The 27,023-nt window shown below is 25.6% G+C and overlaps 5 protein-coding genes across 11 annotated transcripts in view; 1 reads left to right on the top strand and 4 right to left on the bottom strand.

The window, feature by feature from the left end:
* LOC127280842 (connectin-like) overlaps nucleotides 1-27,023 on the top strand; it is a 497,564-nt gene that overhangs the window by 280,849 nt on the left and 189,692 nt on the right. The window lies entirely within an intron of this gene.
* Nucleotides 91-10,864, bottom strand: LOC127280838 (uncharacterized). Of its 3 annotated transcripts, XM_051304125.1 has the most exons (4): nucleotides 10,730-10,864; nucleotides 4,132-10,374; nucleotides 3,443-3,600; nucleotides 91-3,076 (listed from the first exon to the last, which is right to left on the bottom strand). In XM_051304125.1, the coding sequence occupies exon 4, from the start codon at nucleotides 2,944-2,946 to the stop codon at nucleotides 286-288; it is 2,661 nt and encodes an 886-aa protein (XP_051160082.1). In that variant the 5' UTR covers nucleotides 2,947-3,076; nucleotides 3,443-3,600; nucleotides 4,132-10,374; nucleotides 10,730-10,864; the 3' UTR covers nucleotides 91-285. The 3 variants fall into 3 exon arrangements, with proteins under 3 accessions (XP_051160082.1, XP_051160083.1, XP_051160081.1); XM_051304126.1 differs by lacking the exon at nucleotides 3,443-3,600; XM_051304124.1 differs by lacking the exons at nucleotides 91-3,076; nucleotides 3,443-3,600 and having other exon boundaries at nucleotides 3,767-10,374.
* On the bottom strand, nucleotides 12,497-17,132 carry LOC127280836 (uncharacterized). Its single transcript, XM_051304122.1, has 2 exons — nucleotides 17,037-17,132; nucleotides 12,497-16,381 (listed from the first exon to the last, which is right to left on the bottom strand). Exon 2 carries the CDS (start codon nucleotides 16,293-16,295, stop codon nucleotides 12,933-12,935), a length of 3,363 nt encoding a protein of 1,120 aa, XP_051160079.1. The 5' UTR covers nucleotides 16,296-16,381; nucleotides 17,037-17,132; the 3' UTR covers nucleotides 12,497-12,932.
* Nucleotides 18,142-21,976, bottom strand: LOC127280835 (uncharacterized). Of its 2 annotated transcripts, none has more exons than XM_051304120.1 (2): nucleotides 21,905-21,976; nucleotides 18,142-21,738 (listed from the first exon to the last, which is right to left on the bottom strand). In XM_051304120.1, the coding sequence occupies exon 2, from the start codon at nucleotides 21,602-21,604 to the stop codon at nucleotides 18,236-18,238; it is 3,369 nt and encodes a 1,122-aa protein (XP_051160077.1). In that variant the 5' UTR covers nucleotides 21,605-21,738; nucleotides 21,905-21,976; the 3' UTR covers nucleotides 18,142-18,235. The 2 variants fall into 2 exon arrangements, with proteins under 2 accessions (XP_051160077.1, XP_051160078.1); XM_051304121.1 differs by having other exon boundaries at nucleotides 21,820-21,923.
* Nucleotides 22,391-26,637, bottom strand: LOC127280834 (uncharacterized). Its single transcript, XM_051304119.1, has 2 exons — nucleotides 26,501-26,637; nucleotides 22,391-26,101 (listed from the first exon to the last, which is right to left on the bottom strand). Exon 2 carries the CDS (start codon nucleotides 25,972-25,974, stop codon nucleotides 22,594-22,596), a length of 3,381 nt encoding a protein of 1,126 aa, XP_051160076.1. The 5' UTR covers nucleotides 25,975-26,101; nucleotides 26,501-26,637; the 3' UTR covers nucleotides 22,391-22,593.

Genomic DNA, 27,023 nt, shown 5'->3' with positions numbered 1-27,023 from the left:
AATATATTTAGTTCCAATGTTATATATTTGAATATTTAAATTAAAATTTAACATTATATATTTTGTAATTGTCAACATTATACAATCATATTTTTATTATATTACATTTCTATATTTTATTATTATTATTTTATAAAAAAATTATTTTACCATTATTAATACATTTAACATTATAATTATTTTTTATATTTCGTATTTATTAAAAAATTGTTACCAGAACATTTTTACTTTTTTGATTACTACAGTTTGAAGAACTTTTTCTTTATTAATTCATCACACAATGTTTTAAAAGTTGATTTTAGCAATTTCATTCATGATATTTTTATACCACATAAACTTGGCATCAAAAATATTTTGAAGCTTTAGTTTGACTTTTAAAATCCTTCCTAAACCTTCAATGTCCACAAATTCACGATCTTCCATTATAAATTCGGTTCCAGGTAAAAGAATTACATTCTCTTCGATTTTATCATAAAATTGTAATATTTTCGCCCTTAAAAATGGCCCATTAAATATCATTTCATAAATAATATTTATATAACCAGTTGGTGGATAACTGGCAAATTGCAAAGCAGATTTCATAGTTGGAGAAGTTTGTGTAAATTTTTGCAAAATTATATTGTTCCTACGAACTATGGTTTTAAGAAATAAATTTGATTTAGTTTCCACTCTAAATAATGTCATGTCAAAATCCTCATCCGGTTCCTCAGACTGTCTTATTGCTAATTTATATAAAGCCATTTTCATCAGTTTTGCTTCAAGGCTGCCCCTTGTTATTCTTCTATATCCTGTCGTAGCATAATTTCGAATTGCATAGTAATCATGAAATGAAACTGAAAAACTTGCTTTCTGTTCATTATATTGTTTAATTATATTTTTTAACCATACGTTATTTTCAATTTGACGTCTGTTTGCTTTTGAATAAAGAGAATTGATTCTAAATTCAGCTTCGTATTCTGATATAGTATTATGTTCCTCAAAACGTAAGTCGTATCTTAATTTGTCCAAGAGATCAGGTTCATCTATTATATATTCCTTACTCCAAATGGGTTCATGAAAAGAATTATCTTTTTGCCAATCTTTGATAAATCGCATTAACGTTGCATTATCTGGAAATGTGAATTTCTTAAGCATATGATAAGCTTGTTCTGTAGAGAAAGTTGTATTTTTTACTATGTAATTTATCGCTTCTTCTTCGTAGTTATATTTTTTAAATAAACGCCAACGCCTCTGACAAAAATTAACATTTTGCAAACTTCCCCGATTTTTTAAATATCTAATATAACTACAATTTTCATTATAATCGTCAGTTGGAATTGGTATTCCAAAAAATAAAAGTTTTGTTCTACGATTTCGGAGTTGATTATTAATTTCGTATATAGCATGATCAGGACTAAAAGTTTTGTTATCTAATGCAATAAACTTATTTCCGTCTCTTTCCGAATTTGTAATTTGTATGAGAAATTTCTTTTCTTTAAATTCATGGAGAGTTCTTAATTCTGCAATTTTTGAAATATCGTCAGATACAAAAATAAACTTATAACCATAACCAGTATTACTGCGATTATTTAAAGTGTGAATAAAAAGCAATTGTCTTCTATTTTCACCAACTAAATCAATGCTTTTATAAGAGTTTGATGTCAAATTTTTTATTTGTAAAAGACTATTTATCAATACTGTAAAATAGAAGTCCGTTTTCTCTTTCAAAGAAAAAATTATTTGTTCAAGCACACTTATCTTGTCTTTAGTGATAAATGTCAAGTAAAATCCAGGATCTGTAATGTGTGAACAAATATTTTCAAATATTTCATTTCTATTTAGTAAATTTATTATTGAGAGATTAGATCTATTTGGTTGTGGTACAATTTCATTTACTGTTTTAGAGCTTTCACTTTTTAATAGTACTGATTTAATATTTGTGCCAAATGAAGACAGAAATGAACTTGTATTTGTACGCAATATATTTGAAGGTACAGGAATTGAGTACCTGTAAAATTTTTTCATTTTATTTAAATCAGTAAATCCCATATTTATTTTAAATATATTGTCATTATTTAGCATAGAATTTATGTAATCAAAAGCATTGGTTGTATATGTAAACAATTGTTTAAAAGCCGTTTCCCAGAAAGATGCATCTGATATTATATTTGCCATATTTTCATAGATAAATAAATATTTTGAATTGATGATAAAATATGAAAGAGCTGGAAGAGCAAAAGCTTTTAACATATTAAAATTTGTCTCATCAGTGAGAATAAATTTTTCAATTGCATGTCCTGTTGTTAAATATTCGTTAAATAAATTATCCTCAGATAAATATGCAGAATTGCTTTCAAAACTTACGTAATTGTAAGAATTTATTCTACCAGCTCGTAGAAACATTGAACCAGCTTGTGCATAAATATAATCAAGTGACAATAAAGTAACATTATCTTTTGATACAGGAAAGAGAGGTAATATTATGTCGTTGTATATTCTTGCCACTGATAAATCACTTAGTGTCGAACTATTGCCATATTCATTGTCAAAAGATGCATTTTGAAGATTTATTCTTATGATATTTAATACTTCTTCAATTTCTAAATTTTCTGCTTTACAAAAAGTATCAGCGAAAAAACCATAAATATTACCATATTTGTCAAATACAAGAGAACTAATAATATAGTCAAACAACACATTAACAAAAATTATGTCAACGTATTCGTCTTCTTTTTCTCCGTACATATCGCTTCCATTTAACAAGTTTCTTATTAATTGCATTTTTTTAAATGTATCATTCTGATAGTCTTGCAAATATTCATAAAGTGCATTAATAATTGGTATTTGTTTATTTCGATCGAATTCTTCTAGATATTGTTGAATGATTAAAAAATCACTCAGAATATTTACGTAGAAAGCTATTGGTATTAGCTGTACAGTTTCAAGTGGATTTTTAAATGAATCCATTATTGAGAGTTGAGGTTTATTAGTTTAACATTTGTATTTACTAATTACTGAATAATAAGAAACTATTTTCGTTTTTTTCAATTTCTTGTGTTTTTTTTAATACAAAAGATATTCTTAATTCAAATTTTACCTGCAAAATAAAATATGTATTTATTGAATAATGTCTTAATATAGTCTTATTTTGTACAAATAGTTCCATTAATATTTAATATATTTTTTTAATTTTGTCAAGTGATGATTTGAAGCTAAGTACATATCAATAAAGCTGTAAAGTTTTAATTTAATCGCAGAGCCATTTTTAAATAATGCCTGTACGAATATCGACAACTGACAAAGTTTTTATTTTTTACATTACAATTATATTTTTATGTTTAAAAAGTTATAGAAAATATATTTTTGTATGATATAATCATTGGAAATAAAGTATAAAATTTTTAAATAGTTTATAAAAAAAAAATTGTATGAAGGAAAAAAATTTTGAAACATGTTTTTATACCTGATATTGTTTGTAAAATGTTGTTGCTTTCAATAATTTAGATTTTTTTTTAAATTTGATTTATTTCATCAAAAGATTTTTAAATTCTTATTTGACACGAGTGTTACTATTTTATGATCTAAATTTGTGTGATATACTGGTATATATTTACACCGTAGCTGAAAATATTTGATAGAATTTTTGTTTATGTATACAAAGAAAACTGCAAATAAAGCTATGTGTATCATTTTTATTGATACAATTGATACAATTTATGATAAAAGTAAAAAGAATTGAATATTTATGTTAAAATTAACATATAAATTTTTGTAATTTACAGCAGTTTTAAATTGTTACAACAAATTTTTAAATCTAAAGACGAAATAAAAATGATTGAATTTTAAATCTTAGAAAATTAAGCAAGACTTATTATGTAGTTTACAAGATGTAACACTATAGGTTTTTTTATTCAGATTCTAATACTTAATTACGAGTAATTTGTCGTTTTTAATTTAATTACATTTTATTAGATTTTATTAAATTAAATAAAAAATTGAATCATCTAAAATTTGTTAAAATAAAATCATTATTATAAACGTTTTATGTTCTAACAGTGATCTGTTTCAAAGTTAAGACAATGAAAATATTACCAATATTTTATCGTTAAGCGTATGTGAGCAAAGAACATTTTTTTGTGGTTTTAAACTTACTCTTAAATAAAAAATGATGTTGGGTTAAAATTTTGGAGAAATGATTTTGTTTGGTACAAGGAATGTCGCTGTTCTACTCATTTACCATAACTTAACGCAAAAATAATAAAAATAAAGCAACAAATAGTAAAATAATGTCTGTCCTTTTTTAATTGGTCTGACTCCGCCCGAGTAGAAATTTGTAATGGCGCTAGGATGGAAGCGCTAGATGCCATGTTATCGCTTATGGAGTCTCGCGCCGCGAGCTAGCGCCATTACAAATTTCTACTCGGGCGTTTACACCTTAAATTCAGCCTCAAAAATGGGCTGAAATCAAGATTTCTTTTTTAGTGTGTACGTTAGTAAAAATTTTATTTATTTATTCTTATATCGATAAAGAAGCATTTTAATAAGAAAATTTTTCCAAATAATACATAAAATAATTGGTTATTTAAGTTTAAATATTGTATTGAATATGTTGAAATATTTGTGTGTTTATCTACTGATAAACTATTTTACTAGGCATATTGCTTTATTTATACAGTTGAAGAAATAAAAATTATTTTGTATTTTTCCATTTGATTAGCTTATTATAATTAGATGTTCTCTTGCTGTTTTTGTAGCTATCGAAGGCTCGTTTTATTATAAGATGAATAATATCAATAATTTACCATAAGCAAATAAATTTAAAAAAAATTTTTTTTATTTGAATGGAGCATTTTAAATTTTGATAAATTGATCTCAAATTCGTAATTTTATTTGAAAAAAATTAAATTTTCATTTCAAAATATAAAAATTCAAAATGGCGGGCATAGTTTTTTGAATTTCTGGTGATTTTTGTAAAACTTGGTATAAGGGTGTTTTTTTTCTTTTTTAATTTCATTCTTTAAAATTGTTTATTATAAACCCTGCGTACTTTAGCATCGTAAAAAAATTATTAAATGATAACAACTAACAATATGTATTTAAATTAATAAGATGCCTTTCGTTTTTAACCTTCCGTAAGGCTTCGTCCATAAATTACGTCACATTTTTTAGGGAGGAGGAGGTTTATGAAAATGTGACTAATTGTGACAAAGGGGGAGGAGGGGGTCTTTTATTGTGTTATGTCACACTTACACTATACGGAAAAGTTCATAATACTTAATAAAATATACACGGAAAAACTTTGTACAAGAATCATTCCTAAATTTGTTCAGGAACTGAGGATATGAGAATAATTTAAGAAATCTTATTTATATTTTCTTTGAAAAATTCTAAGCATTCTTTCTATAATAATTGTAGAGAAATTCAAGAAAACTTCCTAAACTCACTACAGAAAGTCTTGAACTTGTTTTAGAATAAATTTTTACGTTTGCGAGAAAAAAAATTTACTCTGTGAGGACTCGATCCCACGTCCTCGAGAGTCCAAAAACTGCGCTTTACATCTCTCAGCTACCTTAGCAGCTTATGGTATTATGCATTGGAAACATATTATTTGACACAACCAATTTCTGCCTAGTGCTTGGTTACTGTACTGTGTCTTCTGAAACAGTTCAAGAAACTTTCAACGCCCAGTGACTGAGATATTCCGATTGCGGCATTAACAAGAAGTCTTCCAATGTCATAATAAAAATACAAGTATTTTCTTCAATGATTTTTGTATTTTTCTGTAAATTTTGAAGAATTTTTCTCATATCCTCAGTTCCTGAACAAATTTAGCAATGATTCTTGAACAAAGTTTTTCCGTGTATAATTAATACAAAATGTAACATTAAAAATTTGAAATATCCCGCCAAAATTCGTATGTGATTGACATTAAAGAAATAGTTATTAAGGTTATATACAGGTCTGAAATCATATATTTGGTGAGAGTAGGTCTGGAGATTAAGGCTTACCTATACTGCCCTACAACGGAAAAAGATACATAAGTGACATTTTGGTCAAAAATGAGTTTTTGGTATCAATGGATTCGTAATAAAAAGCTGCATCTGACTATCGTAATTAAAATTCAAAATTTTAATTATTTATAATAAAAAATTAAGATTGAAAATATTGGAATTCGCGAAAAATGAGAAAATACAACGGAAAAAGACACATGAGGTACTTTGCGTTGCCTAAATTCTGTAGGAGGCATGAAATACGTCACAAAATACAATGGAAGAATATACGCGAGGTAGCTTATGTATCTTTTTCCGTTGCAAAAGCGGCCGAGCTCGGCTTCATTTACAGAACGATATTCGCAAGCGCGCTTGTGTATTTCTTAGCTTGTAAAATAATCGAGCGGAGCAAAGATGTCCAGTGGAGACTATACACAAGTGCCATACTCTAATCCCATACTCTCTTGTCCCTTATGTATATTCTTCGCTGGACATCTTTGATCCGCTCGATGACTTTACAACGAAAAACACCACAAGCGACTTTGTGTTCTTTTTACGTTGCATTTGCACTAAAAAAACTACGCAAGTGCATTTTTTAAAAGGGATTGTTTAAATAATTAATTTTTTTTGCAAAAATAGAAAGAGCACATCCGATTTATCCCATTAGGGATATTTTTATTCATAAAAAATGAATTCTAAATGAAGTTTTTGATGCAAATGGTTTTTCTCAAATATCTCCGTTCGACCTATTTGTGGCTTATGTATCTTTTTCCGTTGTAGGGCAGTATAGGTGTCTACGTGTTGAAAAGTGATTAATTTTGGAAAAATCAGACGCGTAGGAACGAATTTGTTTCAAGGGGGGGCAAAGCTGGAGCTTTGTCCCTCCCCCCCAATACAAAAATAAACCTCTAGAACACGCTAAAAAATTTATGAACAGTGACATAACAAAAGTACAATATTTATAGAATAAGGAAATCTATTTAATAGATTAATTATAACGTTTAACAATATCTAAAATAGTCACTATTTTCATTTTCTTAAGGAAATTGAATATCTCCATGATAGTTAAAATAAATACTGTTTCAGAGATAAGGTATTTATATTCTATTCATAATATATATTTAGTATAGTTAAATCTCATAGAAAATTTTATTTTCTCTATTCTAGCGAAAATGGATTATCGCTAAGGCGATATTAACTATACTTATAACTATTCTAGAGATTATTTTCGCTAGTTTATACAAAGTTTTTTTATCGTGAAGGGATTTGAACACTTTTTACCCAAGTTTTAGTCAAATATTTTGGAGGGGCAAATCATGACCTTTGCCACCTCACTTTTAAGACTGGGGGGCAACTGCCATCCCTGCCCCCCGGTTCTTACGCCACTGGAAAAAATTTATTCAAGGGGGGCCTAGGAATTTTGACGTAATTTAGAGGGAGGGAGTTCCTTCGGATGTTACTTACAATGTGACAAAGGGGGGGAAGGGGTCAAAAAAGGGCTAAAAATGTGTGATGTAATTTATGGACGAAGCCCAATCATGTTTTTTTTTAATTTATTGGTCAGATAGTCAGTTTGACTAAATTATTGAAGTTGTAAACGTTTCCGTCCTACCAACACAATGTTTTAGAAGTTAATTTCAGTAATTTCATTCATGATTTTTTTATACCACATGTACTTGTCATCAAAAATATTTTGAAACCTTAGTTTTACTTTTAAAACATTTCCTAAACCTTCAACGAAATCAAATACTCGATCTTCCATTATAAATTCGCTTCCCGGTAAAAGAATTACATTTTCTTCGATTTTCTCACAAAATTGTATTATTTTCGCCCTTAGGTATGATCCGTTAAATATCATTTCATAAAAAATGTTTATATAACCAGTTGGTGGATAACTGGCAAATTTCAAAGCTGATTCCATAGTTGGAGAAGCTTGTGTAAATTTTTGCAAAGTTATATTGTTCCTACGAGGTATGGTTTTAAGAAATGAAATTGATTTAGTTTCTACTCTAAATAATGTCTTGTCAAAATCCTCATCCGATTCCTCAGACTGTCTTATTGCTAATTTATATAAAGCCATTTTCATCAGTTTTGCTTCATGACTGCCCCCTGTTATTCTTCTATATCCCGTTGTAGCGTAATTTCGAATTGCATAATAATCATGAAATGTGACTGCAAAACTTGCTTTTTGTTCATTGTATCGTTTAACTATATTTTCTAACGATTCTTCATTTTCAATTTGACGTCTGTCTGCTTTCGAGTAAAGAGAATTGATTCTAAATTCAGCTTCATATTCAGATATAGTATTATGTTCCTCAAAACGTAAGTCGTATCTTAATTTGTCCAAGAGATCAGGTTCATCCATTATGTATTCTCTACTCCAAATGGGTTCATAAAAGAAAGAACATTTTACCCAATCATCGATAAATCGCACTAGAGTTGCATTATTTGGAAATGTGTATTTCTTAAGCATATGGCTAGCCTGTTCTGTAGAAAAATTTGTTGTTTTTACTATATAATCTATCGCTTGATCTTCGTAGCTATTTTTTTTAAATAAACGCCAACGCCTTTCACAAAAATTAACATATTGAAAATTTTTTAAATGTTCCAAATATCTAATAGAATTACAATTTTCATTGTAGTCATCAGCTGGAATTGGTATTCCGAAAAATGAAAGTTTTTTTTCACTCTTTCGAAGTTGATTATTAATTTCATATATGGCATGATCAGAACTAAAAGTTTTGTTATCTAATGCAATAAACATATTTCCCTCTCTTTCCGAATTTCTAATTTGTATGAGAAATTTCTTTTCTTTAAGTTCATGGAGAGTTCTTAATTCTGCAATTTTTGAAATATCATCAGATACAAAAATAAACTTATAACCATAACCAGTATTACTGCGATTATTTAAAGTGTGAATAAAAAGCAATTGTCTTCTATTTTCACCAACTAAATCAATGCTTTTATAAGAGTTTGATGTCAAATTTTTTATTTGTAAAAGACTATTTATCAATACTGTAAAATTGAAATCCGTTTTCTCTTTCAAAGAAAAAATTATTTGTTCAAGCACACTTATCTTGTCTTTAGTGATAAATGTCAAGTAAAATCCAGGATCTGTAATGTGTGAACAAATATTTTCAAATATTTCACTTCTATTTAGTAAATTTTTTATTAAGAGATTAGGTTTTTGTTGTTGTGTTATAATATCATTTACTGTTTCACTGCTTAATTTTTTTAGGATTACTGATTTAATATTTGTACCCAATGAAGACAGAAATAAACTTGTATTTGTATGCAATAGATTTGAAGATACAGCAATTGAGTATCGGTAAAATACTTTTATTTTATTTAAATTAGAGAATGCCATATTTACTTTTAATGTATTGTCATTATTTATCATAGAATTTATGTCATTAAAAGCATTGCTTGTATATGTAAACAATTGTTTAAAAGCCGCTTCCCAGAAAGATACATCTGATATTATATTTGCCATATTCTCATAGATAAATAAATATTTTGAATTGATGATAAAATGTGAAAGAGCTGGAAGAGCAAAAGCTTTTAACATATTAAAATTTTTCTCATCAGTGAGAATAAATTTTTCAATTGCATGTCCTGTTGTTAAATATTCGTTAAACAAATTATCATCAGTCAAATATGCAGAATTGCTTTGAATAGTTAAGTAATTGTAAGAATTTATTCTACCAGCTCGTAGAAACATTGAACCAGCTTGTGCATAAATGTAATCAAGAGACAATAAACTAATATCATCTTTTGATACAGGAAAAAGAGGTAATATTATGTCATTGTATATTCTGGCTACTGATAAATCACTGAGAGTCGAACTACTGCCATATTCATTGTCAAAAGATGCATTTTGAAGATTTGTTCTTATTCTATTTAATACTTCTTTAATTTCTAAATTTTTTGCTTTACAAAATGTATCTGCCAAAAAACCATAAATATTACCATATTTGTCAAATACAAGAGAACTAATAATGTAGTCGAACAACATATTAACAAACGTGATGTCAATGTATTCGCCTTCTTTTTCACCATACAGATCACTTCCATGTAACAAGTTTCTTATTAATTCAATTTTTTTAAATGTATCATTCTGATAATCTTGCAAATATTCATAAAGTGCATTAACGATTGGTATTTGTTTATTTTGATCGAATTCTACTAGGTATTGTTCAATAAATAAAAATTCACTTAGAATGTTTATGCAGAACGATATTGGTATTAGCTGTACTGTTTCGAGTGGATTTTTGAATGTATCCATTATTGAGAATTTAAGTTTATTAGTTTAACATTTGTACTTACTATTTACAAAATAATAAGAAACTATTTCAGTTTTTTTATTTCTTTTTAATGCAGAAGTTTTTCTTAATTCAAATTTTACCTGCAGAATAAAATACGTAGTTATTAAATAATAATGTCTTAATATATTATTATATTGTACAAATATTTCTATTAATATTTAATACTTTTTTTAATTCTGTCAAGTGATGATTTTAGGCTAAGTACGTATCTATGAAGTTGTAAAGTTTTAATTTAATCGGCAAAGTCATTTTTAAATTATGCCGGTAGGAATATCGACGACACACTCAATTTATATTTTTTACATTGCAATTATATTAGAAAGTTATAGAAAATATATTTGTATAATATAATCATTGAAAATAAAGTTAAAAAATATTAAATAGTTGAAACAAAAAAATTGCCTGAGAAAAAAATTTTGAAACATGTTTTTATACCTGATATTGTTTGTAAAACGTTGTTGCTTTCAATTTCAATTATTTTTTAGATTGTTTTATTTCATTGAAAGAAATTGAAGTTTTTATTTGTCACAAGGGTTACTATTTTATGATCTAAATTTATGTGATTTACTGGTCTATATTTATACCTAAGCAAAATATATTTACATAGAATTTTTGATTATATATATACAAATAAAGCTGTGTGTCTCGTTTTATTGATACAATTGATAGAATTTATGATTAAAGTAAAAATAATAGAATCAGAATGTTATAATTAACATAAATTTTTGTAATTTACAGCAGTTTTAAATTATTCAAAAAAAAATTTAAATACACTTAGAAAAAAGATATGTTTGAACCAAATGTACCAGTTTTTTATATTTACCCAATTTTTTGGTTAGTTCAAACAAAATTTGTTTAATTCAAATAAATATTTATTTGATCTAAATAACTGTATGGTTTATTTTAATAAATTTTTTGAACAAAGACAAAATTTGATTGAACTAAATAAACGTTTGGTTTATGCAACCAAATGTTTGGTTAACTGTATATCAATGCATTTATTTTGTTGATTTAACCAAAATTTGGTTGCTTCAAACGAATTTTTTTCTGAGTGTATAAAGACGAATGGAAAATTAATGAATTTTAAATTCTAGAAAATTAAGCATGACTTATTAGTTTACAAAGTGTTAAATTATTTGTCTTTTTATGCAGATTCTAATGCTTAATTACAAATAATTTGTCGTTTTTAATTTATTTTATTGAGTTAAGAAGCTAACTGCCCTTAAGAAAAAAGAAATACAAAATTAAAACTTTTAATTTAGACTACGCAATTTAGATTTAAAAACCATTTCTGATGTTTCTAAGAAGTCTATGCTGCTAGATATAGTGTTGTCTTCACGACTATTTCTATTAATAATTGAATTATGAGCATATTTTGTTCTACTAATCGGTACATAAAACAATAGAGACGTTCGACTACGTTGATGCATTGACGCTACTGAAAAATTTATTTTTGATAACAAAAGAGGACAAACTATTAAACCATGAATGATTCTATATAACAAAAGCAAATCATTATACAAAAAACAGACTCAATAGGTGGTATATTTAATTATTTAAGTAAATTACTACATTGATGGCCAAAAAATTCATAATTTAAACCTAATAATCTAACAGCATAACGTAGGAACGTATTTTGTACTCTCTCACATTTATCAATGAGATAGTCATAATATGGTAACGAAATTTAATTAAATTTTACTAGATGTAATGAAAAATGTAATCATCTAAATTTCGTTAAAATAAAATCATTATCATTTTGAACTATTCATGTTCTACCGGTGACAAAATTGAATTTTACAAAAGAATGAAAAAAAATAATTCGTAAACAGTAAAAAGTACGGTTATGTCTGTGAGGAACTAAAATAAATATTTCAAAATCCTTTTTTTTATAATTTTATTACTTCATTATTTTGTTGCACGCGTAGGTACGTGTGGGTCTATGAACTGTTTCAAGGTTAAGACAATGACATTATTATTAACAATTTACCATAAACAAACTAACGTTAGTAAACATTTTATTTATACATTTTTATTTGGATAAAGAAGTATTTTAATATAAAATTTTTTATATATATAATATATACAATAATTAATTATATAAGTTTAAATAATATATTGAATATGTTTAAATACTTATGTATTTATATACAAATAAACTATTTTACTAGACATATTTCTTTATTGATTCAATTGAAAAAATTAAAATTTATTACAATAAAAATTATTTTGTATTTTTCCATTTGATCAGCTTATTATAATTAGACGTTTTCTGGTTTTTTTTGTCTCAAGCGAAGGCTCGTATTATTTTAAGATGAATAATGTTAATAATTTACCATAAGGAAACAAATTTAATAAAAATTTTATTTATTTTATTTCACTCAATTTTAGATATTTAAAATTAGTATACACTCAGAAAAAAATTGTTTAAATTCACCAAATAAATGTATTGGTATGCAGTTAAACAAATTTTCAGTTGAAACAACCAAAAGATTCTTTAGCTCAATCAAATTCTTTCATCGTATGAAAAATTAATTAAACTATACTAAACGTTTTGTTTTATATAAAAATAAATATTTATTTGAATTAAATGTTAAAAAAGTTATTTTAAAAAAATTTTAAATTCATTATATATTGTTTAGAAGTTGATTTGTGAAATTATATTCATAATATTTTTATACCATTCACACTTGTCATAAAAATGTAAAAATTTAAGTTTTATTTTTAAAACTTTGCCTAAACCTTCAATTTCCTCAAATTCATGATATTCAATTCGAAATTTACTTCCAGGCAATAAAATTACATTCTCTTCTTTATGGTTGTAAAATTGTTCTATTTTCACTCTTAAATATGGTCCAGAAAATATGATTTCATAAACAATGTTTATATATCCAACTGCTGGATTGACAGAAAATCTTATAGCAGAATTCATACTAGGAGAAGCTTTTGTAAATTTTTGCAAAGTTATATAATTCTTAGGAGGTGTGGTTCTAAGAAATGCAACCGATTTAGATTCGACTATAAATAATGTTAAATCAAATTCGTCAACCGGATCGTCAGATTGTCTTATTGCTAATTTATATAAAGCCATTTTCATCAGTTTTGCTTCATGGGTACCCTTTGTTATTCTTTGATATCCTGTTGTAGCGTAATTTCGAATTGCATAGTAATCATGAAATGTGACTGCAAAACTTGCTTTCTGTTCATTGTATTGTTTAACTATACTTTCTAACGATACTTCATTTTCAATTTGACGTCTGTCTGCTTTCGAGTAAAGAGAATTAATTCTAAATTCAGCTTCATATTCTGATATAGTATTATGCTCCTCAAAACGTAAGTCGTATCTTAATTTTTCCAAGAGATCAAAATCATTTATTATATATTCCTTACTCCAAATGGGTTCATGAAAAGATTTGGTTTTTAGCCAATCTCTAACAAATAGAGTTAGAGTTGCATTATCTGGAAATGTGTATTTTCGAAGCATATTCCGTATCTGTTCTTCTGAAAATTTTGTATTTTTCTTAATGAAATTTATCGCTTCTTCTTCGTAGTTATATTTGTTTAATAACCTCCGTCGTCTTTGGCAAATATTAATATTTTCCAAATTTTCCAAATATCTAATATCCATACAATTTTCATTACAATCATCATCTTGAATTGATATACCAGTGAATAAAACGTTAGTGGATTTTCTCCAAAATTGATTATTATCATTTTTATACACAATATAATTAGGTTTAAAAGTTACGTTATTTAAAACCGTATATATTTCCATTTCAAATTTTATAATTTGTTTAATTAATATTTTATTTTTAAATTCATAGTCAGTTCTCAATTTTGCACATTTATTGTCAGATAAAAAAATAAATTTATAACCATAACCCATTTCACTTTTATTATTTATAGTATTTATGAAAATTAAACGAGAATTTTGTTCTCCAATTGAACCTATGCTTTTGTAAAAATGAGATTTTAAAGTTAATATCTTCGAAAAACTACTAATAACTAACGTAAAACTGAAATCAATATTATTTCTTAAGGAATTAATTATTTGTTCAAGTTTTCTTATCATGTCTTTTGTTGCAAATGTTAACTGAAATGCCGGATCTTTTAAGTGTAAAGAAATATCCTGGAATATTTTATCTCTATTTACCACATTTTTCATTGAGTATCTATATTTTTGTTCTTCAATTACAATTGAATCTACTGCTTCATTACCTGCTTTTTTCAGAAATATTGATATGATATTTGTACCCAATGAAGATAGAAAAGTTCGTGAATGAATGTCTATTGTTTTTGAATATATATCAAGTGGATATTTGTAAAAAAGTGATATATTATTTGGTGCACAAATATCTTTGTAATTCATTTCAAATTTATCTGATAAACAATGATAATGTGGCACTAATGATAAACCAAAGTTTTTCCACCAATCATTTTTTATGTGCTTATATTTTCCTTGATTATTACTTAACATTACTAAATAACCTTCAAGTCGGGATTTTTTATCCCATACATAGTTGTCAAAAAATTCGGTAATGTTTTCGTCAACTCTTTTTAAAATTTTAGGTATCGCCATATTGAATAACTTTTCAATTTGTAATCTAATATCTTTTGTGAAAAAATGATCATTATCAATGTAATTGATTAACATCGCGCTGTAATCTTCATATTTTAAAATATAATAATTAAAACTTATGTTATTAGGAAAAAAAAATTCCAAAATATCAAACGATATTAATTCTGATTTATCAAAATCATTATTTTCAACTGTATTGTTAAGAAGTAGTAATTTTATAATAACTTTACTATTTTCAATTTGATGTATTAGAGATTTCGAAAAGGCCTCTTGAACTAATTGTAAATTATATTTTTCATATAATTCAAGAATATTATTAATTTTATTCTCAGCATATTCTTGTAGATTAGGTAGCTTCTCACCAATAATACATTCGAAGGATTTAGGATAATTTATATAAAGAGGAAGTCTAAAATTCATCTCTTCTGCATCTAAATGTGGGCAATATTTTTTCAAATTTTTTTTTGCTAATGTAGCACTATTTTGAAAACTAGAAAGTGCCATATGCATTTGTAATGTGTAGTCATTTTTTAATTTAATTTCAATTTCATTGAAAGCATTAGTTGTATATTTAAATAAATGTTCATAAGCAGCCTGCCAGAAAATTGAATCGGATATTAAATTTGCCATATTCTCATAGGTAAATAAATATTTATAATTAAAAATATAATACGTAAGAGCTGGAAGAGCAAAAGCTTTTGAGATGTTAAAATTTTTGTTATCAGTTAGCAGAAAACTTTCAATTACATGTCCGATTATTAAGTATTCGTTAAATAAATTATCGTTAGTTAGAGAAGCAGAATTGCTTCCTAAATTTATGTAATTGTTAGAATTTATTCTACCTGCTCGAAGAAACATTGAACCAGCTTGTGCATAAATGTAATCAAGAGACAATAAACTAATATCATCTTTTGGTACAGGAAAAAGAGGTAATATTATGTCATTGTATATTCTTGCCATTGATAAATCACTGAGTGTCGAACTACTGCCATATTCATTGTCAAAAGATGCATTTTGAAGATGCAGCTTTATTATATTTAATACTTCTGGAAACTGTAAATTTTCTGCTTCACAAAAAATTTCTCCCAAAAAACCATAAATATTACCATATTTGTCAAATACAAGAGAACTAATAATGTATTCGAACATTACATTAACAAAAGTCACATCAAACTCTTCGTCTTCTTTTGCTCCATACAGATCATTTTCATTTAGCAAGTTTCTTATTAATTCATCTTTCTTGAGTTTATTATTTTGATAATCTTGCAAATATTGATAAAGTGCATTAACAATTGGTATTTGTTTATTTTGATCGATTTCTTGAAGGTAATGTTCAATGTATAAAAAATCACTAAGTATGTTTATGCAATTGAAGATTGGTATAAGTTGTACAGCTTCTAGTGGATTTATCAGTGTTTCCATTCTTGAAAGCTTAATTTTATTATTATAGAATTTATATTTATTAGTCTATGACTTATATTGTGTGCCAATTAATCAATTTGAAATATCTGTAAAAATATATATTTTGTTATTGAATCATGATACTCTTTCTATATATTTAAATATTCTTTAGAATCATTTTTTAATAAATTCTATAATGAAAAGGTTATTTTGGTTTTACATAATAACAAGTAGGGGAGAAAATAAATATGTTATTTAAAACAAAAAACCATACAAGACCTTTTCATTATGAAATTAATAAATTGTTATTGGTAATGAATTTTTAAAACAAAATTTTTAAAACAAAATTTTTAAATAAATAATTTGTTTCTGTTTCAGGTGAGTTGTATTTGCTTTCTTCAATTCGATTTAAATTTCGTAAGTATGGAAAGAAATTTAAATTTTATAATAATAGTTTATGTTCACATATGAGGTCACATTATATTCGAAATATATTTTTCTTAAGCATTGGAATTAAATATTTTTTCAACTAAGTAAAAATTCTAATTAAAGTAAATAATTCTACCTCAATGAAAATTCGTTTAAATAAAAGTTCTGTTCTAATTCAAACAATTTTTATTGGGTGGCTGTGTGCGTAATTACATTTAAAATAAACTCATTGAGAACACTTAAAATTTATAGTATTAGATAATTAAACATAGTTAGATGCAATATAGTAACAATGCATATAATAAAGCAATTTTGAAACATATTTATTCATACCTGGTACAGATTATGAAACTCTACACGTTTTCAATAATTGGATTATTGTGTAGTTAATGTGTTTTAAATAAAGCGGTTAAAATGCGTATATATATATATATAATATGAGAATTAATATTGCAATCTAAACCTTAGAATTGTTGAATATATATCTATTTTGGAAATGTTTGAATATAATTTTTATTTATCTACATAATAAACTGTTCTAATATGGCTATCGTTTTATTGATACAATTGAAAAAGTAAACTGATAATTTAATACGTTGTACCAACGAATTTTTGGTAATTTTTTTAATATCCTAAAATCGACTTCTTAAAATCCAAAATAAATTTCAGAATTTTGACAAAATGTTTAAAAGTTATTTAGAGGTCGCTATTTTAATTTTTTCGCTAAATCACTGCTTCTTTAATAAAAAAAATGTTATTCTTCATGTTTGTAAAAATTTGTTTTTGTCTAAACTGTGTAAATTACTATAATGAAGAGTACAAACTTAGTAAAAACAAATTCTGACATATTTTGGATCATAAAAAGTCAAATTTCGGCTTTGGGATTTGAAAAAATAACAAAAATTTTGTTATTGAAAATATTGTATCATACATATAAAAAAGTATACAAATTAACATCAATTAATGTAATATAGAGGGGGCCAATATTATTGGAGCAGGTGTTGCTTGATTTACTTGTATTTATTGAAAAAATTGAATTATTTTCGCTCCTCACTGAAATTACTAACTATCAGAGAAATTTAGATGAAGGCAAGTTAAATTAATCATTAAAATTTAACTCCAAGTCAAACGTCGATAAAATCCGCTCCAAGTGATAATAATTTAATTTGTACTTAAAAAGAAATAAGAAATCTAGTTCTGTAAAAGTAGTGACATTTTGATAGATTTATAGAAAATTTAATGCATGCGGATAGATTTTTTCTATATGAACAAATTAAATTTTATTGTATTACTAATTTCTGTATCAATTTATTTTCATATATTATAACACAATTTATTTTAGGTTCATCCATTTTACATTTCATAAATGAATTTTTATTAAATCTATCACAACGAAGATATAATTTACATTATATGAAAAATAATTTAGTTACATTTTTCAATTTATAATTTCATCAAAATTAAAATCCTATTTGCTTACAACTATTTTCTATTTTAAAGAATAATTATTACAAAAAAAATTTCTAAATTTATCATACATAGTTTAAAAGTTTATTTGTAATTTCAAACATGATATTTTTATACCATACATACTTATCATTAGGAGTATGTTGAAATATTAGCTTTACTTTTAAAACCCTGCCTAAACCTTCAATATTCTCATATTTACTATAATCGATTATAAATTCGCTTCCAGGTAAAAGAATTACATTCTTTTCTATACTCTCATAAAATTGTAATATTTTTGCCCTTAGATATGGTTCAGTAAATATCATTTCGTACACAATGTTTATATTTCCAACTGCTGGAAGACCAGAAAATTTTGTAGCCGATTTCATACTTGGAGAAACTTGTGTAAATTTTTGCAAAGTTATGTTGCTTTTACGAGATATGCTTCTAAGAAATGCAATCGATTTAGATTCGACTCTAAATAATGTTAAGTCAAACTCATCGACTGGATCATCAGACTGTCTTATAGCTAATTTATATAAAGCAATTTTCATCAGTTTTGCTTCATCAGTGTTTCCTGTTATTCTTCTATATCCTGTTGTAGCGTAATTTCGAATTGCATAGTAATCATGAAATGAGACTGAAAAACTTGCTTTCTGTTTATTGTAATCTTTAATTATATTTTCTATCGATGTTCCTTCTTCAATTTGACTTCTTTCTAACTTTGAATAAAGATAATTGATTCTAAATTCAGCATCATATTCTGATATAGTAGTATGTTCCTCAAAACGTAAGTTGTATCTTAATTTATTTAATATTTCCGGATTTTCTATTGTAAAGTTTTCACTCCAAATAGGTGCCTTAAAAGAATTGTCTTTTAAGCAATCGTTGACAAAACGCGTTAGAGTTATATTATCTGGAAATATTAATTTTTCAAGCATATCGCTTATATATTCTTTGGGAAAATTGGTATTTTTATGAATAAATTTTTCGGCTTCTTTTTTGTATGCAGATTGTTCTCTAAAACGCCGTTCCCTATGACAAAGCATCTTATTATATTGCCATCCTTTAAAATATCTATTATCTTTACAATTCTCATTATAATCATCAGTTTGAATTGGTACTCCAAAAAACAAAAGTCTAGTGTGACTCCTTCGAAGTTGATAATTAATTTCATACATAATATCAACAGGTTCAATCTGAAAAGTTGTATTATTCAAAGCAATATACATTTTCTTTTCTTTTTCCCTGTACCCTTGGGAAAATAATCTTTCATCTTTTAATTCATAGCCAGTTCTTAATTGTGCAGTTTCATTCACATTTCTAGATAGAAAAATAAACTTATAACCATATCCAGTGTCACTTTTATTACCCAAAATATTGATGAAAATAGCACGATTTTTATTTTTACCAATTGAACCGATGTTTCTAAAAGATATGGATTTTAAAGTTGTTATCTTCGTAAGACAACTAATAACTGACGTAAAATTAAAATCAATCTTCTCTCTTAAGGAATTAATTACTTTTTCAAGTTTACTGATCATTTCTTTAGTTATAAATTTTAACTGAAATTCAGGATCTTTTATGTGTAAAGAAATATCCTCAAATAATGTTTTTCTATCTAATGTATTTGTTATTGAGTAGTTAAATTTTTGTTCTTTACTAATAATTGAATCTACTGCTTCGTTAGAGGCATTTTTTAAATATACTGATTTAATATTTGTTCCCAATGAAGATAGTAAAGTTCGCGAATGTGTGTCTATTGCTTTCGAAGCTATGTCAAGTGGATATTTGTAAAAAAGTCCAATGTTACCTGATTTACACATATTCCCATCATTTATCTCTGATGTATTTGATAAACAAGGATAATATGGCACTAATGAGAAACCAAATTCTTTCCACCAATCACTGTTTCCTTTATTGTATTCTAAATTTTTTAAAATAAACTCTAATCGTGTTTTTTTATATTTAATTAAATTTTTAAAAAACACATCAATGTTTTCATCAGGTGTTTTTAAAATTATAAATGTTGAAAAATTGATTAATGCTTTTAAAGGTAACTTAATATCTTTTGTGTCTTGTGTATCATCATCGAATTTAATTAATTTTGCATTATAATCTTCTCGCTTTAAAATATAAAAATCAGAACTGTTGCTATTGAGAAAATTAAATTGCAATAGATCATACGACAAATGTTCAGATTCGAAAGATTCTTCTTGTGCATTGTGAAGAGTTACTAAGTTTATAGTAACTATAGTTTTTTGAAGATTTTCTATTAGATATTTTGAAAAGGCCTCTTGTATTAATTGAAAATCATATGTTTCGTATAATTGAATAATGCTATAAATTTGATCTCTAAAATATTCATTTGGATCAGGTAAAACATTGTCAGTTTTACAGAGAAAAGATTTAGGATAATTCAAATACAATTGAAGCGCAGAATCTGTTTCATTTAGATTTAAATTACGACAATGTTGCGACATGAAAGTTTTAGCCAATACAATCCTACTTTGAAAACTAGAAAGTGTTGCGTGCATTTTTAATGTGTAATCATACTTTAACATAGTATTAATGTCATTAAAACTTTTAGTTGTATATTGAAATAAATGTTTATAAGCCGTCTGCCAGAAAATTGATTCTAAAATTACATTATCCATCTGTTGATACTCAAATAAATATTTAAAATTAACAATATAGTACGAAAGAGCAGGAAGGGCAAATGCTTTTAGTATTTCGAAATTTTTTTCATCAATAAGAAGTAATTTTTCAATTAGATGTCCGGTTACCAAATATTGTTTGAATAAATTATTATCATCAGGTTGTGTTGCAACATAGTTTATAAAATATGGATAATATTCAGAATTTATTCTACCAGCTCGTAGAAACATTGAACCAGCTTGTGCATAAATATAATCAAGAGACAATAAATTAAGACTATCATTTGGTTGAGGAAAGAGAGGTAATATTATGTCGTTGTATATTCTTGCCACTGATAAATCACTGAGAGTCGAACTATTGCCATATTCATTGTCAAAAGATGCATTTTTCAGATTTATTCTTATTGTATTTAACACTTCTTCAATTTTTAAATTTTCTACTTTACAAAAACTATAAGCCAAAAACCCATAAATATTACCATACTTGTCAAATAGAAGAGAACTAATAATATAGTCGAACATCACATTAACAAAAGTGCCATCAACATGTTCGTCGATGTTTGCTCCATACATATCGCTTCCTTGTAATAAAACTCTAATTAATTCAGTCTTCTTGAATTTATTATTCTGATGGTCATCTAAATATTCATAAAGTGCATTAACAATTGGTATCTGTTTATTTTGATCGATTTCTTTGAGGTAATATTCAAAGTATAAAAAATCACTAAGCATATTAATGTAATTGAAGATTGGTATAAGTTTTACAGCTTCTAGTGGATTTATAATTGCTTCCATTATTACTTGTTGAGTTTTATTAGTATAGAATTTATATTTTACAAATTTGGAAAGTAGAAAATGATATTTTAATTTCTCATTTGTCACTGTTTTTGTTTCAGTTTAGATGACACTGTCTAGTGAAATTCAAATATCTGTAAAAAATATATACAATCTGTTATAAATCAGAATACAAATGCAGAAAGATTGAAACTAAATTTTGAATTGTGTTTTACTTAAAATTTATTTATCGCTGCTAAATAGTAAAGGACAATAAAATAAAGTGTTTATAGAAATGAATTCTGAATCATGTTTTTATACCTGATGTTGTTTATCAAACGCTGTAGCTTACAGTAATGAGATTATTAGGTACTATCGATGTATACATATATTACGTGAGTTGGGAAATAGTTAAACAAATTTTTTTACACTGACAAACCATTTATTATGTATATAATTTTGTTGATACAATTGGAAAAGGAAAACATTATTTTAACTTAATAAATAGTTAATATAATTGATGTTTAATAAATATTGTATTTTACGAGAAAACACGTGTAATTCTCTGATATGATTCAAGGTATAGATATAATTAAAATATTATCAATATTATACCATAAGTAAATAAACTCTATAAACATTTTATTTATTCCATATCTAATAGAAAAAGAATTTAATAATATTGTTCAATTTTAGATATTTGATAAAAAATTTGTTAAACATGGTTAGAAATATTGTATTAGTATTTAATATTTTAATTTTCATAATTAATGACAAAATAATTTTCCATATTGGATACTCTTAGAATTTATTTTTGTGTCTACATATGTCTCTTAGTTCCAAAGCTCAATTTTATTAAAAAAAGATTTTTTGCGCAAATAATAAAAACAATAAAAAAAATTGCTTTACATCCTTATCCAACTTATGTTTCCTTTATTCAAGAAGATGGAGATTTATTAATATTTTAGTTAATTGTCCCACTTGTTTTCTGAAATTCATTAGAGAAATGTTTAGAACTTGATATGTGCAATTTCATTCATGATATTTCTATACCAAACATATTTATCATTAAAATTATCTTTAAAGATTAATTTCAGTTTTAAAACATTGCCCAATCCTCCAAGTTGCAGCATTGTACTGTCTTCAATGAAAAATTCACTTCCTGGTAAAAGAATTACATTCTTTTCTTTTTTGTTATAAAATTGTTCTATTTTTATCCTTGGATATGATCCATTAAATATCATTTCATAAAGAATGTTTATATATCCAGTTTGTGGATAACCAGCAAATCTTGTAACCGAGTCCACACTAGAAGAAGCTTGTGTAAATTTTTGAAGAGTGATATTCATTTTAGTTGACATAATTCGACGAATTGTAATTGGTTTAGTCTCAATTCTAAATAATTTTAAATAAATTTCCTCATATGGATCGTCGTCGGACTGTCTTATTGCTAATTTATATAAAGCCATTTTCATAAGTTTTGCTTCATGGCTACCACATGTTATTCTTTTATATCCTGTTGTAGCATAATTTCGAATTGCATAGTAATCATGAAATGAAACCGAAAAATATGATTTCTTTTCATTGTATTCTTTAACTATATTTTTTATCGATGTTTCTTCTTCAATTCGATATCTTTCTGCTTTTGTGTAAAGATAATTGATTCTAAATTCAGCATCATATTCTGATATAGTAGTATGTTCCTCAAAACGTAAATTAAATCTTAATTCATTTAAGAGAGCTGGATTTTCTATTATATAGTTTTTACTCCAAATAGGTTCTTTAAAAGAATTGTCATTTAGCAAATCATTGACAAAACGCATTAGAGTTGTATTATCTGAAAACGTATATTTTTCAAGCATATGGCGTATCTGTTCTTCAGAAAAACTTGTATCTTTCTGAATAAATTTTACAGCGTATTCTAAATAGATAGATTTCGCATTAAAACGCTGTCGTCTTCGGCAAATATTATAATTTTTCCACATTTCAAAATACTTATTATCCGAACAATTCTCATTATAATCATCAGCTAGAATCGTTATTCCGGAAAATATATATCTTGTTGGTCTCCTCCAAAATTGATTATTAATTTCATACATAATATGATCAGGTTCAATTTGAAAAGTTATGTTACTTAATGCAATATACATTTTCTTTTCTTTTTCCTTGTATCCTTGGGTAAATAATCTTTGATCTTTTAATTCATAGCCAGTTCTTAATTGTGCAATTTCTTTTATATTTTCAGATAAAAAAGTAAACTTATAACCATATCCAGTATCACTTCGATTATTTAAAGTGTTTATGAAAATTAATCGAGAACTATTTGCACCAATAGTACCAATGCTTTTGTAAGAATTGGATTTTAATTTTGTTATCATCGAAAGACTACTAGTAACTAATGTAAAATTAAAATCAGTCTTTTCTCTTAAAGAATAGATTATTCTTTTAAACAGATTTATGTCGTCTTTAGCTATAAATGTTAATTGAAATGCAGGATCATTTATATTTAAAGAAATATCCTGAAATATTTTATTTTTAATTAGTGGATTTTTTAATGTAAGTCTATATTCTCGTTCTTCTGTTAGAATTTCAGCTACTGTTTGAAAACTTGCATATTTTAAAATTAATGATCTTATATTTGTGCCTGATGAAGACAGAATTGATTGTGAATAATTGTTTATTGCTTTTGAAGTGATGTCAAGTAGATGTTTGTAATAGATATTAGTATTATTTGATACACAATAATTTCTATTATTAGTTTCAGATAAATTTGCTAAACATGGATAATATGGCACTAATGATAAATCAAATTCTTTCCACCAATTATTATTCAGTTGACCTTTATCTTCTTCACAGTTGTTTAAAATGTTTAACTGAGATTCAAATCTCGATTTTTTATGCTCTACTAAGTTGTGAAAAAATACGATACTATTTTCGTCAGCTGTTTTTAAAATTTTATGATACGCCGTTGTGTATAATTTTTCCAAATATTGTCTAATGTGCATTGGAAATAATTGTGAATTATCATTTGTATTGATTAATATTACATTAGAATTTTCTCGTTTCAAAATGTAGTAATTTGCACTTAGATTATGGGGGAAAAAAAATTCTAAAATATCATAAGACAAATATTCTGATTCATGGATATTATGATTTAGTACTAAGTTATTAGGAACTAATAATTTTACAATAACTTTCTCACGTTCAATTATCTGTAATAAAGCTTTGGGAAAATTATTTTGAACTAATTGCAATTCGAATGTTTCATATAATTCTGTGATATTATTCATTTGATTTTTAAAATACTCTTTTGGATTTAGTAGAGATTCATCAATTTTACATCGAAAGGGAAAAGGATAATACGAAAAAAAAAGAAATTTAAAAATTCTTTCCTGTATGTCTAATTTAGGACAATGATGCTCAATGATATCATTAGCAAACGCAGAACAACTTTGAAATCTAAGAAGTGCACTATATATTTTTAATGTGTAGTCATTTTTCAACTTATCTTCAATAGCATCAAAACATGCAGTTGTATATTGAAATAAATAAACATAAGCCGAATGCCAGAAAGTTGAATCGGATATTAAATTTGCCGTATTATCATTGGCAAATAAATGTTTGTAATTGAAAATGGAATACGTAAGAGCTGGAAGAGCAAAAGCTTTTAACATATCAACATTTTTCTCATCAGTTAATATGAAGCTTTCAATTACATGTCCTATTACTAGGTATTCGTTAAATAAATTATCCTCAGTCAGATATGTAGTATTGCTTTCAAAATTTATGTAATTGTTAGAATTTATTCTACCTGCTCGTAGAAACATTGAACCAGCTTGTGCATAAATGTAATCAAGAGACAATAAATTAAGACTATCATTTGGTTGAGGAAAGAGAGGTAATATTATGTCGTTGTATATTCTTGCCACTGATAAATCACTGAGAGTCGAACTACTGCCATATTCATTGTCAAAAGATGCATTTTGAAGATTTATCCTTATTATATTTAATACTTTTTCAAATTGTAAATTTTCTACTTTACAAAATACATCTGCCAAAAACCCATAAATATTACCATACTTGTCAAATACAAGAGAACTAATAATATAGTCGAACATCACATTAACAAAAGTGACATCAACATGTTCGCCGATGTTTGCTCCATACATATCACTTCCTTGTAATAAAGCTCTAATTAATTCAGCCTTCTTGAATTTATTATTCTGATGGTCATCTAAATATTCATAAAGTGCATTAACAATTGGTATCTGTTTATTTTGATCGATTTCTTCAAGGTAATGTTCAAAGTATAAAAAATCGCTAAGTATATTAATGTAATTGAAGATTGGTATAAGTTTTACAGCTTCTAGTGGATTTATAATTGCTTCCATTATTAATTGTTGAGTTTTATTAGTATAGAGTTTATATTTACCACTTTATAAATGTTCAAATTCTATTAAAGTTTGTTAAAATTGCCACTGTATTTTTTTCAATAGAAAAGACAGAAAAATGTAATATCTGCAAAAATATATTACTTTGTTATTGAACAATAAATAAAACTTTTTATATAAATTTAAATTTAGATATACGTATGAAGAATCTATGTTTTCGGAAAATTTTAAACGAGTTAAATAATAAGGTAATTATATTTTTTTGATAGTTCTCCAAATAACACTGTAAAGAATATGCTATTAAATCCAGAAAAACATTCTTTAAAACTATTGAATTCATATTTATTCCAAATTATCAACTACTAAATTTATAAAACATTAATGTATTTTTTTTTTAATCAACAATTTTCACGCTATTGATAAAAGTATTGAAAAGCAATGCATCAATTAAAAATTTACTTTAAATTTGGCAAAATATAAGAACGAAAGAGTGAATAAACAAAGATTTTAAAAAATATTTTCATACCTTATATTGCTTAAGAAACGCTGTAAAGTTCAATAATTTGATTAATGTGTCGTTAATTATTCTCACACAAAATAATATGTTGAATTATATATATTTTCCCATGAGAGTTACAACTGATATCACAACTTGAGTTGTTGTCACTATATATGCATACATAGTTAATTTAAAATGTTTTTTTCTTGTTTAAATAAAATGGATTTTATGTGTAATAATTTATTGATACAATTGTAAAATTAAATTTATAGAGTCTACATAGATAAAAAGAATTAACCCAGTTGCGCAGACAATAAATTTTTATCAAATATTAAGAAACTGGTTAAGTAAAACGTTAATTTTAATACACTACTTAATTTCAAAAAAAAAAAAATTAGGACATTTAAAAATGTATAAAGTAGATAAAAAGGTGTAAACATGAAAATATTTAGTCTATTTTGTTATTTTCAAAATTTATTATAAATTCATAAACATAAAGGGACAGATAACATTTAACCATTGTATAGAAAATCACTTTAATTTAAATTAT

Source organism: Leptopilina boulardi, unplaced genomic scaffold (assembly GCF_019393585.1).
Source record: "Leptopilina boulardi isolate dan_hultmark-lab unplaced genomic scaffold, ZJU_Lbou_2.1 LbouV2_255, whole genome shotgun sequence".
Taxonomy (NCBI): domain Eukaryota; kingdom Metazoa; phylum Arthropoda; class Insecta; order Hymenoptera; family Figitidae; genus Leptopilina; species Leptopilina boulardi.
The sequence above is the reverse complement of the archived record's forward strand: the minus strand, read 5'-3'. Positions and strand labels throughout refer to the sequence as shown.